Source organism: Pteronotus mesoamericanus, unplaced genomic scaffold (assembly GCF_021234165.1).
Source record: "Pteronotus mesoamericanus isolate MK-2021 breed Mesoamerican mustached bat unplaced genomic scaffold, CSHL_Meso_final contig_730, whole genome shotgun sequence".
Lineage (NCBI taxonomy): Eukaryota > Metazoa > Chordata > Mammalia > Chiroptera > Mormoopidae > Pteronotus > Pteronotus mesoamericanus.
The window spans coordinates 130,798-146,348 of record NW_026555246.1 but is presented as its reverse complement, the minus strand read 5'-3'; the positions used below and the strand labels follow the sequence as shown (position 1 = coordinate 146,348).

The following is a 15,551-nucleotide window of genomic DNA, read 5'->3' as shown; positions in this document are numbered from 1 at the left end:
GCAGGCAGCTCCCACAGTTACAGCGCTGTGCATGAGAGCTTGCAGGTGGTTCGCTCCACGCCGCGGGGGAACAATGCGAAGACCATGGGGGAAGGAAAGGGGAGAAAGGACTCTTCCTGCTGGGCCATGAGAAGGTGCCACATAGGATTGGATTAAGAACTGGAAATCACGGCGACACAGATGATGCTGCTGGGAACTGCGAGAGGCCTGCCTGTCCCGAGCTCCAGACTTTTCTTCTGAGGGATGATTTGCTGATATGTAATTCTTTACATGCTCCAGCAAGAAGAACCAGGTCTTTCCCGTCAACATTTTGAGGGAGGGAGAGGCAGATTTTTCAAACTTTTGTGCAATTTGAATTTTAAAGCTTTTGTTTATCTTTAATGCAGTTAAAAACTTCAAAAACAGATCATTTTGATGCCGGGTGGAGGGGCGTGTGTGCAGGGGAGATTGGTGCAATCTGGGGAAGGGTTGGGTGAGGACTCAGAAAGGACAGGGACCCAAAGAAGGGAAAGGCGGGGCTGGACTTAAGAAATTTTGTAAAAGAGTAAACAGGATGTGGGCTGTGTGGGTGGGGCCAAGCTGACAGGTTTACAGATGGTGTAACTTAGATGTGAGAAGCTATTAGAATATGTTAAACCCACTCCCTTCTTTATACTCCCTGTGCCACCCAATCCTCATCCATCCATCCCATCCAGAAGGTGCTACTTCCTACATGAGTGGTGCCTGCCATAGTGGAAGTGGGGCCAAAAGGCTGTACCCCAAAGTACTGGGAGTGGAAGCAGCCTGCAGGGTGAGTTTGGGGCAGAAAAGGGAGACGAAGCCCTGATTTCCTCTCAGCATCAGGAAATGCCCAGCTGATGAAGTCAATGGCTCGTGTGGGTTGTCCTTCACTTGGTCTGTCCTCACAGGTCAAGTCTCGCAGCAAGAGATGTGCACAATGGTGGTTGGAAAGAGGGAGATCAGAGATGGAAGGAACTAGAGACATTCAAACAACTGGCTAAATGCTTTTGTAGAACGGCTGGCTAGTAAAAGGGCTGTTGAGACCCAGTTGCAATCTTGGGCTTTTTTTTTTTTCCCCCCAGCCACACTCAGCTTCCCCAGGTAGGTGCAGAAGAATGTGTGGATCCTGCAAAAGGCTCATCTGGCCAGTCAGCCCCCGTCCCTTCTCTGGCTCAGTTCTGACCCCACCAGTCTCCCAGACTGGCTGCTCTTTGAGGAGCTGAGCACAGAGGAGGTGTCCATCTGGAGAGCCAGGATCCTTAGGCTCAGTCCACGGCAGGACTCCCAGCTGGTTCCAGCTACACATGCATGGAGTTCTCAAAGACTCAAAGACTCAGACTTCAGCATGGGTCTGAAGACAGCTGGGGAGCCCAGTAACCAGATTGCTTCCTTCACCTGTGACCATAAGTGCAGAAGGCCATGGCCTTGGAATGTCATACAAGTCCTGACCCCAGGTGAGTGAGGGCTAAGAAGGCACAGACATGGGATAGGGGGCCATATGGGATCTTCCTCCTTCTTCAGGGTCCATTCAGGCCCCAGATAGGTTTGGAGGCTGTAGATTCAGATCTGACAGGACCACCCGACCATTTTCTGTAGGAAAGCTGGGAAGCAGCTCTGGAAGCTGGTAAGTGGACAGACTGAAGATTTTTAAGGCTTGGCTCTGGGGAATTTGGGCAAATGACTCAACCCCTGAGCCTTCATTTTTTTTTTTTTTCCACCTGTAAATCAGTGCATTTACTGTTCCTATGTCACAGGGTTCTGAGAAGTCTGGCACTCAGTTCGTATTTATACCAAACAAACATTTATTGCCTCAGCAAAGAGAACAGGAGAGAGGTCACGCTTGTCAAGGCCTCCCCACTTTGCCCTGTGCTGAGAGGACACGACTCATTTCATAAAAAGCAGCTGGGAGGTAGGCTCTGCTATTAGCCCTGTGTGACACAGGAGGAAACAGGTGTGATATGGGAGGCCAGGGCCCAGGCGTGGCTGCACTGGTGACCCTTAGACCCATCAGGGCCTGGGGTGGGCTGGCGGCCGCAGGACTGGACCTGCTGGCTAATGCAGCAAGGGAAACGAGACCCCTGCCAGCAGGGTCTGTCTCCCTGGCCGGCAGAAGGACAGTGTCCTGGGCCGCCAGCTCAGATCTTCTCCACATAGTTTCCAGGGAAGAGGCCCTCCTGGCCATGCAGCCGGCCTTTCCACCAGCCCGAGGAATCTGGGAGAGAAGAGAGTATGAGGCCCTGCCCAGCCTGCCCCAGTGGAAACCTTCAGGCTGGCTAGCTCACTGTCTGCCTTACTCATGTCCACGGGCCTGGCATAAGGCGGAGGCTGAAAACAGAGTGACAGAGGAAGGAGGGAGGGGGACAGGGATGACCACACGGTCTTGTCACTGGCTCACACTCCATCATTTTCTGGACTTTGCGTTTACTGTTCCCTCATCATCTCCTCCCATAGGCTTCTCCCCTCAATCCCTATGGTGGACCCAGGAATGACCTCCGTGAGGCTTCCCCACCTACATGCAAAGGGTTCTGTAGGGTCCCAGTCCCCTTCTAACCAGGGGACTTAGGAAGGAAGGGGCCTGGGCCATCCAGACACGGGCCATTTCCTACTCACAAGGGGTCTCTGAGGTTCTACTGTTAGCCCTGTATTTGCCAGGTAACACAAATGGGGTACCAGGTGTGATGCACTGAGGCCAAGGCTCCCAGGTGGCCTCCACCCAAGGCCTCGAGCTTATGCTGCCACTGGCTTGGCAGAGGGTATCTCTGGCTGGGCCTGAAAGCTTGCTGGCAACCTCTGTTCTCCCACTGGATGGGCATGTGGTAATGGGGGCTGTCTGGTTGTCTCGGGGTTCTGACTTCCCCCACCTCTGTCCCAGCACACATACCTTCCATGAGGATCTCAATGACTTCATTCACGTTGAAGCTCAGCTCATCCACATCTTGGCCCACATACTGGTACAGTGCCCGGCACCGCGGGCCATGCACCCGAGGCTGGGGCTTGGGCCGGCCCACACCGGGCACAGGCCGCTGCCCGACGCTGCGCTTCCTCTGCATGCTGTGGGCACAGGGGTTGTTCCTTGTAGCCCTAGGGACTGCCCCACTGCCCGCTCGCCTCCTGGGGCTGCCCTCCCACCCCACCTACCCGGCCACTCCCTGATCAGGCACGTTGAGGAATTCTGTGTTGTGCTCCGAGGGGGGTCGCGCCCTGGGTCGTCGGCTGGCCCGCAGGGCTGAAGATGGAGGTCCTTGGGGAGGCCGATGAGAGCCCCCTCCAGATGTGATCTCCAGGGGCAGGGGGCCCCCTCTGGCAGAGGGGGGCACCCCATTGTGGTGCAGACCTGCGGTGGGAGCAAGAATGGAGACATTCATTAGGGTGCTGCTAGGAGTACTGGGGGAGGATTTGACTCCCAAGTTCCCAGTCTGAGGGAGGAAGCAGCCACACTCCATCCAGTATGGCGACTGGCTGGAGGGAGGGAACCAGGGCCAGGAGGGACCAGAGAAAGGCTCTGCAGGGGTAAGATTCCTCCCACCCCCTTCTATAGAAGGGCTTTTTTGGGTGAGTCTTGTGAATAGGAGCTCAAGTGCAGTGGGAATATGGGAGACAGGCAGAGTGAACAGCCCCATCAAAGGCCTGGAGGTAGGAACAAATTTGATAACTGGGCAACATAAGATGTAGCTTGCATGACAAGAGTGTAAGATGAGAGGAGAGGTCAGAGGCTATAGCGTGGGTCGGATTCTGAAGGGCTTTGAATACCAAACCCAGCTTAGCCTTTGCTCTGTGGGAGATGGGGAGCTGTGGAGGGCTCTGGACAGAGAAGAGAAGGGTCAACTCTGCTTGTTAGATCTGCTGACAGGAACTCTGGCTTAGGTCGTGGAGCCCACAAGAAGCAAGGGAAGACCCTTAGGGGGAGCGTCTCCTCACCCCGGGGGGGTCCGGAGGCTGCCCGGAAAGGGGCCTGAGCCGACCTTCGAGGTTTTCCTTGGGCCACTCCTTTCCGTGTAGGCTCTGGAAAGGAAAGGGGAAAGGATGTAGGGATTTCAGTGGTGGCCAGACCATACCAGGCTCTTGGCCCCTCCTCAAGTGCAGTCCATTTTGGCTTAGTCCCCCACCCCAGTCTCGCTAGCTCCGCCCAGTGACTGACCTCTCTCCTCCAGGACTCACCTCTCAGGGGCTCCCTGGGCCCACCCCCTCGTTTGACCGACTCAATGGCTGCCTCTTTTGGCCACGCCCCCTTTGTGTTTCTCGACCAGTCATTGGTCCCCTCTGAATCCCTCTAGACCCGCCCCTCCATGGCTCTCACCCACTCTTGGCCAGCCTCCCTGGCTCCACCCTTTAAGCATTGATTGGTCCCTCGCTGGCCCCGCCACTTTGGCTGCGCCCCCACACCGCTTCTGCACAGACTCACTGGAGCTTTTGGGCAGTCCGTCACCCACGCTGACAGTGAGGGCCCGGCCGCTAGCCTTGAGCACCGCCACGTCGCCGGAGCCACGCGAGAAAGTGACGCTGCGGGTGCCACCTCCGCCCCAGCCCTCCTTTTTCACCCGGAACTGTAGTCTGTGGAGAGAGGAGGGAGCTGAGTGGGCGCCGCCTCCCAAGCGGGAGTTCACCTCCCCACCCCATCCTTGCTCAGCCCGTGGGTTGGGAGGGGCGTGCTGTGCCTAGACTAGCTCGAGGAGGATGGTGGAGGGAGGGCCGTACGTGTCGCTGAAGGTGAGGGGCAGGGGTCTCCGCGCTGCCTCCTCGAAGCGCTTGCACAGGAGGCTGACGAACTCGGTCTTGAACATGCTTTCCAGGAAGCTGTCGGCCGTGTCTTCTTGGAGGATGAAGAAGTCGTCCTGCCGCGTGCTGGGGGAGGGGCAGAAGGAAAGGCAGGTGATAGTGACAGGTGAGGGCGACAGAAGGACTGACATATGAGATATAACCGGAGAGGGGCAAGTGAGGAGTTACACAGGTGGGGGAAAAGGGGAGAAGTGGCAAGGAGCGGGACAAGGTGGTAATAATAGAACAGGGCCAGGTGAGGGGACAGGTGCTGTTGGCAGATAAGGATCATGAGTGTGGGGGCAGGCGAAGGTGACAGGTAGGACCAAGAGAGAGTTATATGCATGACAACAGGTAAGATGGTCAGGGTAACAGATGAGGTAACATGTATGAGGACAGCTGATGATGACAAGGGGGCAGGTGAGAGTGACCGTGGGGCAGGCGAGCATCTGGCCTCACCTGAGGGAAACTCCCCTCAGGGCCTGGATCTCCAGCTTCTTCTTCAGGACCTCACGCACCTGGCCCTTCTCAGGTCCCTTCTTCACCTTCTCCCGCCCAATCACATATACACATCTGGGCGTCAGGATCAAGTCCCTCTTGATAGGCTGTGAGGATGCAGTACCAGAGAGGCTGATGGCAGGAGCCCTGGGCATGGGGATCAGCTTCAGGCTGGGGGTGGCCCTGGCAGGTCAGGTGGATGAGGGTGTCCCTTGTGAAGGTGTATGAGTGATTGTCTTCTATAGTAAATAGGAAGTTAATTAAGGGTAAATGGGCTAGAAGGGGATGTCTGGGTCAGTGAACAGGTACAGGATTGGTGAAATTATACCCGCTGGTCATGGGTGGCCACGCCAGGTGAGAGTACCTATGCACAGGTCTATCTGGGCTGGGTGAAGGTGTGTGCACTTAATGGATAGATGTGTTCGGGATAAGTGGGGGTGGCCCCATGGTTAAGGCTTCTGGGTGGACAGAGGTGTCTGGCTAGATGAAGAGGCATCTGATGGACAGGTGTGTTGAGGCTTCATAAGGGCATATTTGATGGACAGATGTATCTACGTTAGTTGAGCATATGCGTATGGGCAGGTGTGTCCCAGTCAGGTGAGGGCATACCTGTGATGGGACAGGTATACTGGGCTAGATGACTATATACCCGTGGACAGGTGTATCTGAGCCAGGTGAGGGTGTGCCTCTGGTGGGGGGTGCCAGGCTGGAGCCAGGGTTCTGGACACACCCACTCGCTGGTGCCTCACCTTGAAGCGGCGGTCGTACTTGGTGACTGAGTCCGCGAAGTCGACGCGCTCCCTCTTGCCTAAGAACTGACGCAGCTCTGGCCGCTCCTCCAGTCCCAGGTAGTCCCCGACAAAGTTCCGATTGATGCTATTTCGTCTCCGCTCCTTCTTGTTCAGCAGGATATTGGAAGCTGTGGGGACACAGGATAGGGGGCAGAGGTTGTGGCCTGGCTCTTCCAGGTCCATCTGTCTTCACCCTGAGCCTCCCGCCTGCAGCCTCTCACCTTCCTCTCGCATCTCTTCATACTTCCGGATTGCCACGTGGCGCCGCCAGGCCTTCTGGATGGTGCGGGCAAAGCCGTCAAACTTGCGCTCTCGCATCTCCTCGAGAAGGAAGAGCTAGGCGAGAGGGAGGCGTGGTGGGTCCCGGTGTCTCCCCAGGGCCCCAGTCTCCAGTTTCCCCTGAGCCTACCCCACCCACATGCTCTTGCTCGGGGGCATCTGCACACATGCCATCACGTTATGGTCGAAAAATTCTTCATCCAAATGACGTGACCCAGGATCCCCTCCCAATATGTGGCACAAGCCCCTGCATCAAACTATAAACAGCTCGTCTGGTCGGGTTCCGGTTCCAGCCCTGCCTTTCACCACAGCGGTGTGGTCTTGCAGGAGAAACAGCACACGGCCACCGTTTCCAACACCGCCAGCTACGCTGGGCCGCGCCTTTCATGTGAGGTGCACCTCAACCTCAGAGCTGTTAGAGCATGGGAATCAACATGCGTTTTAGGAAAATGAAACACTGTAAGTGCGAGCACGTGATGTATAGAGCTTTGATGGGCCTGGTGGCCCTGTGGGTGTGTAGTGAACAACCTGCACGGCCGTCCGTGGCGGTCTGGGAAAGGAAGCTTTTGCACAAGGCAGGCTTTTGAGTTTTGAGGGTCTTGGACCAGAGTGGGCTTGGGGAATAAATTATATTTGACCAAGTCAGAGTGGAAATGCCATGAAAGATGTCTGTTATTTGGAATAATCAAAGGAATAATATCAAGGAGAGGAAGCCACCAGATATGAAAAGCTATAAATCTACAGTAATAAAAACAACGGGGTCCTGGTCAAGGACTAGAACAATCAAATGGAATAGGACAGACGGTTTGCAAACATCCTAATTCAAATATACATTTAGTGATGAGAAGGACAGCATTGTCAGTGAAGATGGGAAATACGAAAATAAAATTGAACTTTATTTAGGAACATAATTAACCTTTCACTCAGAGGGATTTCTTAAACACACAAGCATCCATCGCTTGGTTCACATGCACTTTAAACTACCTTGGAGGATTTTTAAAGCTGTGGGCATTTATAACTGTTCATAAGAGGTGGGGAGTCTTCTCACCAGGAAAAAACCCCAACAGTGCAGTTTCATATGTTGCAGGGAATCGAGTGGTTTACATATGTATTCTTTTGTTTCTCTAATATTCTATGGTTGGTGGGTCTGTGTGCAAAGTGTGTCCAAGTAATGCCTCACATGGGCTGTCTGGAGGGCACGTAAGTGCATCCTATGGTTTGCTGAAGGGGGAGGTATGAATAAGGGGAGACCAGCCTTCAGAACTGGGAGTGACTCAGTCAACTAGGAACCTTTTCCCCTTAGCCTTTCAGGGAAGACAGGACAACTGTCACAAACCCCATGGTTTCTGCCCAGTAAAGAGGATTTGTTTTCAGTTTGGGAAATAGGCCTTCCTGTCTACAGAGTTCAAAATGCATCTCCATGCAGTTCAAGATGGCAACGGTACGTGTTGCCTAAGGGCGCTGAGGCAGGGCCCAAATCAGAGCTTATCCTGGTGGATTGGGTTCGCGTCCACCCAGAACCTGTGAATGTGCCCTCCTCTGGAAAGAGGGTCTTTGCAGATGTAATCATGTTAAAGTGAGATCATTCTGGAGCAGGGTGGGCCCGAAATCCAATACGACTGGTTTCCTTATAAGAAGAGGGAAATTTGGGCCCAGACACACAGAGAAGAGAAGGCCATGTGAAAACAGGCAGAGATTGCAGTGATGGGTCCTAATGCAATGAATACTAACCTAGGAGTGCCAAGGACCCCTGCCAACCACCAAAGGCAGGGAAAGACAAGGGAGAGTCCTTCCCCAGAGTCCTCAGAGGAAGCATGGCCCTGTGACACCTTGATTTTGGATTTCTAGTCTCCAGAAGTGTGAGAAAATAAGTTTCTGTTGGGGTAAGCCATCCAGTCTGTGCAACCTGGTTACAGTAGCCACAGGAAATGACTACAGCTGGGATGATGGGCAGTGAAGGCCAATGGGTGTATAACACGTCCAGGGATGTATTTTGTGTTCATATTTATAAGAAACGAGCCGATTCAGAATCGTCTCAACATAAGTGCATTTGTGGTTGAGAGAGGCTCCAACTCCATTAGGTTCATTTACTTCCTTGACCAGTTTTTGATATAGCACCGTAAAGCTATTTTCATTTTACTGAGAATTTTCTCATCAGGATCACTTGTATTTCCTGTACATATTTTTCAGTCTTTCTTTTCTGTTATAAATATTTCTGAGCAAATTTTTACCTTTGTGAATTTCATTATTTAAATTGTAGTCTCGAAATATGCAGACTGCAATTTTTGTCAAAATTTGCCCTTCTATAGTTTTAGCCAGTGCTAGCTTTATTTTGTCTGTTTTCCCCAGTGTCAATAGTATCTCTTCCTTTCAGAGTCAGATTTTATAGTCTGCAAGTAACCAACGAGATGGATACTCTTTTCTCCTGTGGATCCTTCTATTTTTTTCCCCCTCCTTCTTTCTATTTTTTTTTTCTTTAAAGATTTTCTTCCTTTCTTTTTTAGAGAGAGGGGAAGGGAGGAAGAGAGGGAGAGAAACATCAATGTGAGAGAGAAATATCAATTGGTTGCCTCTCATACACACCCTGACTGGGGACTGAACCTGCAACCCAGGCATGTGCCCCAACTGGGAATTGAACCGGTGATCCTTCGCTTTGTGGGATGATGCCCAACTGGCTCCATTTTTGCTTATCTTACAAAACGAGTGGTTTCAGGCGTGGTTTTAGCCATGGACAATTTTGGTTTGTGGTAAGTTTCTATTAGTAACAATATCTACTTTGAATGTAATTCCAGACTTTTTGTTTTTTTGGAGCAGAGTGCATCCATAGGGAAAAGTTTTAGGAGGTAGATGCAGAAAAATGTCGGGACAAAGATTTCCAACCTCCCCCCCTGGCTGGTGTGCCTCTGTGGGTTGGGTGTTGTCCTGCAAATCAAAAGGCCATGGGTTCAACTCCCAGTCAGGGCACATGCTGGGCTTTGGGCCGGGTCCCTCAATGGGGGCGTGAGAGAGGCAGCCAGTCAATGCTTCTCTCACACATCGATGTTTCTCTCCCTCTCTTTCTCTCTCCCTTCTCCTCTCTCTAAAAATAAATTTAAAAAAATGATTTCCAACCTCCCAAGACAGACTATTTTTGCAGTTGTGAAATCTTAAGAGTGTCTACCCCTCTGTGCCGTTTTTGGTTTGGGAGAGAATGGTTCCTTGTAAGTACACTAATGTCAAGGGAGTCATGGCAACAACCTCCTGGTTGTCTTCCTCCATTCCCCAAGGTACCAGCAGAGCGAGTGCCATGATCATGCAGGTGCTGAGGCACCGGCTGGCCCCGCCATGGCCCTTCCCCAGCACACCTTTCCCTGCTCTTCCAGCCTGTGCCGCGCTGGGGGAGCAGGATCCACCTGAGAGTCTAGAGAATTAAACCTGTGGAGGTGGTCACCTCCCTATTTGCTTTTCAGCCCCAAGTAGAAGCAGGGGCCCAAGCAAGCCCTTAGGTGATTCTGAGCCCTGGTTTTTGTTAGATGTCATTGTTTTTTTTTAAAAAAACTTTCCTCTGCTAGGGGGAGGGGGATGTAAGGGGACTAAATGGTAATGAAAAAAAAAATACAATAAAGATGGAATTAAAAAAAACCTTCCTTCAGCTTTACTGAGGCATAATTGGTACATAATCCTGTGGAAATTTAAAGTGTACATGAGTTGATTTGATACATATATATGTATTGCAAAACAATGGCCACCACAGGTCAGCTAACACTCCCAAGTTGTTACTGTTTCTTCTGTGTGGTGAGAACATTGAAGATCTACTCTCTTAGCAACTGTCTGTCGCATATATGATAGAGCATTGTTCACTATCGCCACTGGGGCCCACAAGAGGTCCCCAGGACATGGTGCTCATCATGGCTGTGTTTGTTTTTCCCTGAAATCAGAGGCAGCAGAAAGTGGGTGGCGTGCCAGCCTCTTGCTAAAAGGTCCCTGGAGGGGTTGTTCCCACAGCCAGGCTTGTCTTTGATGAAGCAGAGCCCGAGGCTGGCCTTGCGCAGTAAAATGGCTGCTTTGACACAGCTCAGGCCCAGCGACACAACGTGTTCGTGGATGAAGGAGTGAAGAAAGACAAGAGGAAAGGGAACAAGACAGGGGAAAGGAGAGAAAGGAGGAGCTGAAGAAGGAAGGAAAGAAAGAAAGAAAGGAAACAAGGGACAGAAGGACATTCTGGGTAAGCCGCGGGTCCTTATTCTTTCCAAGGGGCCTGTCACCACAGGCGGCCACGTGCATCTCCCCCTGCTGCCCGGCCACCAAAGACTGCCCAGCTAACGCAGGATTTTCTGCTCGCCTGCGACGTGCCGGACACGGAGCAGTGGACTTCCTGCTCTGTCTAGCCCTAACCCCAGGCCTGCATGGCGGCCGTCACCCTCCCTGCTTTCCAAATGGAGAAACAGACTCGGAAGGGTGAGGAGACATGTCCGAGGTCCCGCAGTGGCCTGGAGAGCAGGACTCGAGCCCATGCAAGTGACCCGGAGTCTTGTCCGCCTGCCTGTCTCACACACACACTTACTGACTCGGGGTTCTTGACGAAGACCTTGGTGCTCCCCATCTGGTACTGGTCCTGATCCATGTTGACTGCCCGCAGCAGGTGCTGGACCCCCTGACGCTCGTCCCCGCGCCAGTGTGGCCACGTCTCAGGGGTCAGAATGGCGTACCTGGTGGCAGGCAGTGTAGGAGGGTTTGAGCAGACGGCTCAGCTGGCCAGCGCTCCACAGGTGGCAGCAGGGCCAGGGGCGGCAGGGAGCCTCACCTCTGCAGAAACTTGGCGAACTGGCGGCGGTAGGCGAAGCCTGCCCGGCGTACCCGGATGTTCTCCTTCAGGCCCAGGTACTCCACCTGGTGCTTGACCCTGGAGGGAAGGCAGCCTGAGTCCCATGCTGGGGGCCTCATCAGTCCTAGGAGCGGGAGGGGGTCTGCTGGAGGCAGCCTGGGGCCTGGGGTCTGGGGCAGGGGGTTCAGCAAGTTGGTTCTGTGAGGTGGGGACCTGGGGTTCGGGAAGGGTCCATGTTGATCCCGGGGCCCGTCCCAGACTGCAGGACCGGCCACTGTGCTAGTCCCTCGGCCATGAGGCCCTGAGGGGCTTTGCATTGGTCCTAGGGGGTCAGCCTGCGGTGTCACGTGACCCCAGAGGGTTCTGGAGGGAGGGTGAGTCAGGGGACAGGCAGTGTGGATTGGTCAAGCCGCTGCCAGGCCAGGCTGGGGATCACCTGCTCTCCTCCCAGTCACGGGGCCTCTTGGTCTCGTTGGGTTTGATGCAGCGGATGTAGTGGGGTGTACACTTCTTCAGTGTGGCCACCAGGTCATTGGCTTGTTTCTGAGGAGGGGAGAAGGCAGGGGGTTGGTGAACAGATGGGACCCTCTGGCCCATTCCCCCTCCTACCCCGGATACAGACCCAAGAGATGGAGCCGCACTGTGGGTGGTGAGGGGGCTGGGGGGCGGGCAAACGTCCGTGTATGGAGTAACTGCGGCCTCGGGAAAACACGTCCCCTGGAACATTCCTGCCTTCCCTTTGAGGATCAGTACTTTGGAAGTAGAGAATCTCGTGTGTGTGTGCGCCTGAGAGGCCAGCCTTGGTTTGTGCGTTTTAGTCCCTAGAGGAGCTGGATTCATAGAGACCGAAAGTAGATGGTGGGTGGCAGGGGCTGGGGGAGCGGGCAGTGGCTGGGCCGGGGGGGGGGGGCGGTTAGTGTTTATCAGGGACAGAGTTTCAGTTTAACAAGATGAAAAGAGTTCTGGGGCTAGACGGTGGGGTGGTGGTACAGCAGCGGGGATGTACTTAATGCCACTGAGCAGTACACTGGCCAAGGTGGTCAGTTTTATGTTATGTATATTTTATCACAATTTTAAAAAAGTAGCATGTGACCAAAGATAAAAAAAATATTAAGATGATGATTCACTACTGGATTTAGGGAATTAGGGGGTCATCAAGGAAGCTGGTCCCAGCCTCCTAACTCCAGAGCCGGAGGAAGCCCCTGCTGGACAGAGGGCGCCAGAGAGCGCAGAGGGCCCGGAGCGGGGAGACGCCGACCCGGGGCCTCCGCTGCCCAGCTCCTCCTCGGCCGCCCTGAGGCTCACCTTGATCTTGGAGCCGGCCGTGCTGGGGCGGCCCTTCTTGTCCACGTCCAGCTTCTCGGGGAACAGCATCCGGAGGAAGGCTCTGGCAAGGGGAGAGAGGGGGCTGGAGGTGCAGCTGGCCCTGGGGCGCCCTCTCCCAGAAGCGGGGCTGTCTAGGTGCCCGAGGCCCAGCGGGCACTCTGGAAAGTGTAGTTCTTTCTGAATGGGGAGGGTGAGAAGTTGAGGATTGGAGGGCTGGCTTCATCCTCTTGGGTCTTTGGCTATTGGCTCTGTTACTTCTTCCATGACCACCCCTGACTTGGGGAGCAAGTGAAGCAGGACAGAATTAAACGAAGCAGAAAAATGTTTCCTGAGCGGTAGCAGTGTGGGCAGCAGGGGCAGGTCCCCTCGCAGGGACGGCCCCCCACAGGCTTGCAGGGAGCGCATGGACGCTTGCCACTGTCGCCCCGTGTCTGATGGCCAGACACGGACACAGCCTGCTTGCCCATCAACAGGGGATCAGCTGAATACACGCTGGTCCAGCGTGGCTCCCTCTCCTGGCACCTCAGGGAGACCTTCCCTGACCACAGAGTGAGGGGGCTGCTCCGCAGATGCAGAGTGTCCATTCGGGGGGGTGAGGAGGTTGTGGAACTAGACAATGCGATGGCTGCACAACACCTAATGCTACTGAACTGCACGCTTTAAAATGGTGAAGCAATAAATTTTGTGTGTGTTTTATCACAATTAAAAGAGTAAAGTAAAAAAAGAATAGTGCCCTCTCTCCCCTCTTTCCCTTGATCGCCCTAGTTTTTCTTTGCGGCCCTTGGGCGGCCCCAGGCTTGGCGGGAGGGTGACTGAACGCAGGCTGCCCCGCCCCGCCCCTCGGGCTCTCACTCACAGCTGGGCTGGCGCCCAGCAACCTCTCCCGCACTCCCCGGGAAGGCCGATGCTGCCGGTCCAGGGGCCCCACTTAGAGAACCACAGCTTTGTGCCTTCCAATATGGTGGTTATCGAGAACCCTGATTTTTTAAAAAGATATAATTTATTTACTTTTTAGAGAGGGAGGCATACTGGGGGAGAGGGAGCAAGAGAGAGATCGATGTGAGAGAGGAACACCGATTGGTTGCCTGTCGCATGTGTCCTGACCAGGGACCGAACCCACAACCCGGGCATGTGCCCTGACCAGGAATCAAACCGGCGACCTTTCGCTTTGTAGGGTAACACCCAAGCAACTGAGCCACGCCGGTCAGGGCATTCCTGAGGCGTGTCTCCGTTGAGATATACTGTTAAGTGTTAAAATACACTCTAGATGTTGAAGAATGTACAGCGTGGAAAAAGTGTAAGATGGTTCATGAATAACTTTAAAATACTGATTGCATGTTGAGGTGATTATATTTTGTGTACAGTGAGTTAAAGAAAACATTGAAAAATTTTACTTGTTTGCCTTTTTACTTTTTAAGTGTGCTTACTGGACAATTTAGAATGACTCAGGCAGTGGGGATGGGGATTGACTGCGATTTGTCACAACGCATTCTTTTGGGGGTGATGCAAACGATGGCTGTCCAAGTTTGTGGTAAAAATCACTTCTTAAATTGGGTGCGTTTCATGGTATGCCAATTATACCTAAATAAGGCTTTAAAAAACAATCACATGGCCCTGGCCGGGTGGCTCAGTTGGTTGGAGCATTGTCCCATACACCGAAAGGCTGCAGGTTTGATTCCTGGTTGGGGCATATACCAAGGTCGCAGGTTTGATCCCTGGTCATGTGCATACAAGAAGCAGCTGATTCATGTTTCTCTCTCTCCTCCTCCCTTCCCCTCTCTCTAAAAATCAATATACATATCCTTGGGTGAGGATTAAAAAAATGACGTATGTAGCTCAAATTCTGTTGGATGTGGGAAGTATTGGGCAGCACTGTCTGGAACAGCGATTTTCAACAGGTGCGCCGCAATAATTTTTAACACATGCGGGACGTTACTACTTCATCATGGGCACTGACCTCTTTTCCCCTAGATTGTCAAATAAGAAAATGACAATAGCCAATACACTAGCCAACTGGTGTGAATGAATAAAAATTATAGCCATTTTTTTGGTCATATTAGCAAAAGTTTCTGTGCCACATAATTTTAGTAATGAGTTTATGTGTGCCACGAGACAAAAAAGGCTGAAAATCACTGCTCTAGACCAATGAATGTCAAACTCTGACTGGCGCATGGGGCCCGGGGTGCGGGGCGGGGTGAGAGTCTTGTTAAAATCCTGATTTTGATTGCGTCTGCCCGGGGTGGGGCTGGGGGCCGCCTCTGGAACCGACTCGGAGACGCCCGCGCGGATGGTCCGGGACCCCTGAGCCCCTTCGGGGCCGCGGCCTGGGCTCGCTCCCGTCTGCCTTGCGCTGAGTTCGCCGTCTGCCCCCTGAGCAGCTGGGCTCTCGGGCTCGTTGTGCCATCTGGCCCCACAAGTGCACATGGCACCCCGCCCAGAGCAGATCTTGCACAAAATTTTGAGGTTTAAAAAGCCAAAAGATGGCACCTGGCACGGGCTGTGGGCAGGGAGGTAGAGCCATGCGTGTGAGTGCAGGCAAGTGCAGGGAGCCGTGTGTCCTCGCTGTGTGGCGAGGGGAGCTGTCTGCACTGAAGGCTTGGGTTTGTAGGCGGGGCACTGGACGTGTGACCTTTGAATCAGAACCAGTCACTAGAAATACCGTCCTGGGCACACAGCCGCCCCGACAAAGTCCGTGCCTGGGGGCTCTGGGGAAGAGGGGGTGGCCCCCGGGGGCGGGTTCTGCCTGGATGCCCCCACGCCCAGGACCACTCACTGCTCACTGGTCTGCATCAGCTCTATGAGGTCGGTGAAGAGAACGTCTCGGTTCCTCTCACAAAAGCCGCTGACATCGTAGGAGACCTGCAGGGCAGTGGCGGGGACGGGTAGTGAGAGGCTGTGGCCAGGGTGGGCAGGGGGCTTAGAGCCCAGGCGGGCGGGGAGCCTGTTCCAGAGTAAGAAAACAGGGGTAGTATCTATGGTTCCGAAGAGGGGCCGGGGCAGCAGCAAGGGCCTGGAGTCCCCAGGGGTCCGATGCTCAAGGTGAAACTGGAGGGTGGGAGCTGCAGTCTGGGGCAGAGAGGAGGGGAGCTGGTGTTCTG

At 53.7% G+C, this 15,551-nt stretch overlaps 1 protein-coding gene across 1 annotated transcript in view; it reads right to left on the bottom strand.

The window, feature by feature from the left end:
- Positions 1-1,813: 1,813 nt before the first annotated feature.
- Positions 1,814-15,551, bottom strand: part of MYO1F (myosin IF) — a 30,547-nt gene continuing 16,809 nt past the window's right edge. Inside the window, exons 15-28 of the mRNA XM_054583331.1 lie at positions 15,227-15,312; positions 12,433-12,514; positions 11,564-11,670; positions 11,107-11,205; positions 10,867-11,011; positions 6,266-6,380; positions 6,003-6,172; positions 5,215-5,360; positions 4,696-4,842; positions 4,403-4,551; positions 3,919-4,002; positions 3,139-3,334; positions 2,882-3,051; positions 1,814-2,212 (exon numbers count right to left, since the gene is read on the bottom strand). Coding sequence (XP_054439306.1) covers positions 2,136-2,212; positions 2,882-3,051; positions 3,139-3,334; positions 3,919-4,002; positions 4,403-4,551; positions 4,696-4,842; positions 5,215-5,360; positions 6,003-6,172; positions 6,266-6,380; positions 10,867-11,011; positions 11,107-11,205; positions 11,564-11,670; positions 12,433-12,514; positions 15,227-15,312 — 1,773 coding nt within the window. The 3' untranslated portion in view covers positions 1,814-2,135. The remainder of the gene's footprint in view (positions 2,213-2,881; positions 3,052-3,138; positions 3,335-3,918; positions 4,003-4,402; positions 4,552-4,695; positions 4,843-5,214; positions 5,361-6,002; positions 6,173-6,265; positions 6,381-10,866; positions 11,012-11,106; positions 11,206-11,563; positions 11,671-12,432; positions 12,515-15,226; positions 15,313-15,551) is intronic.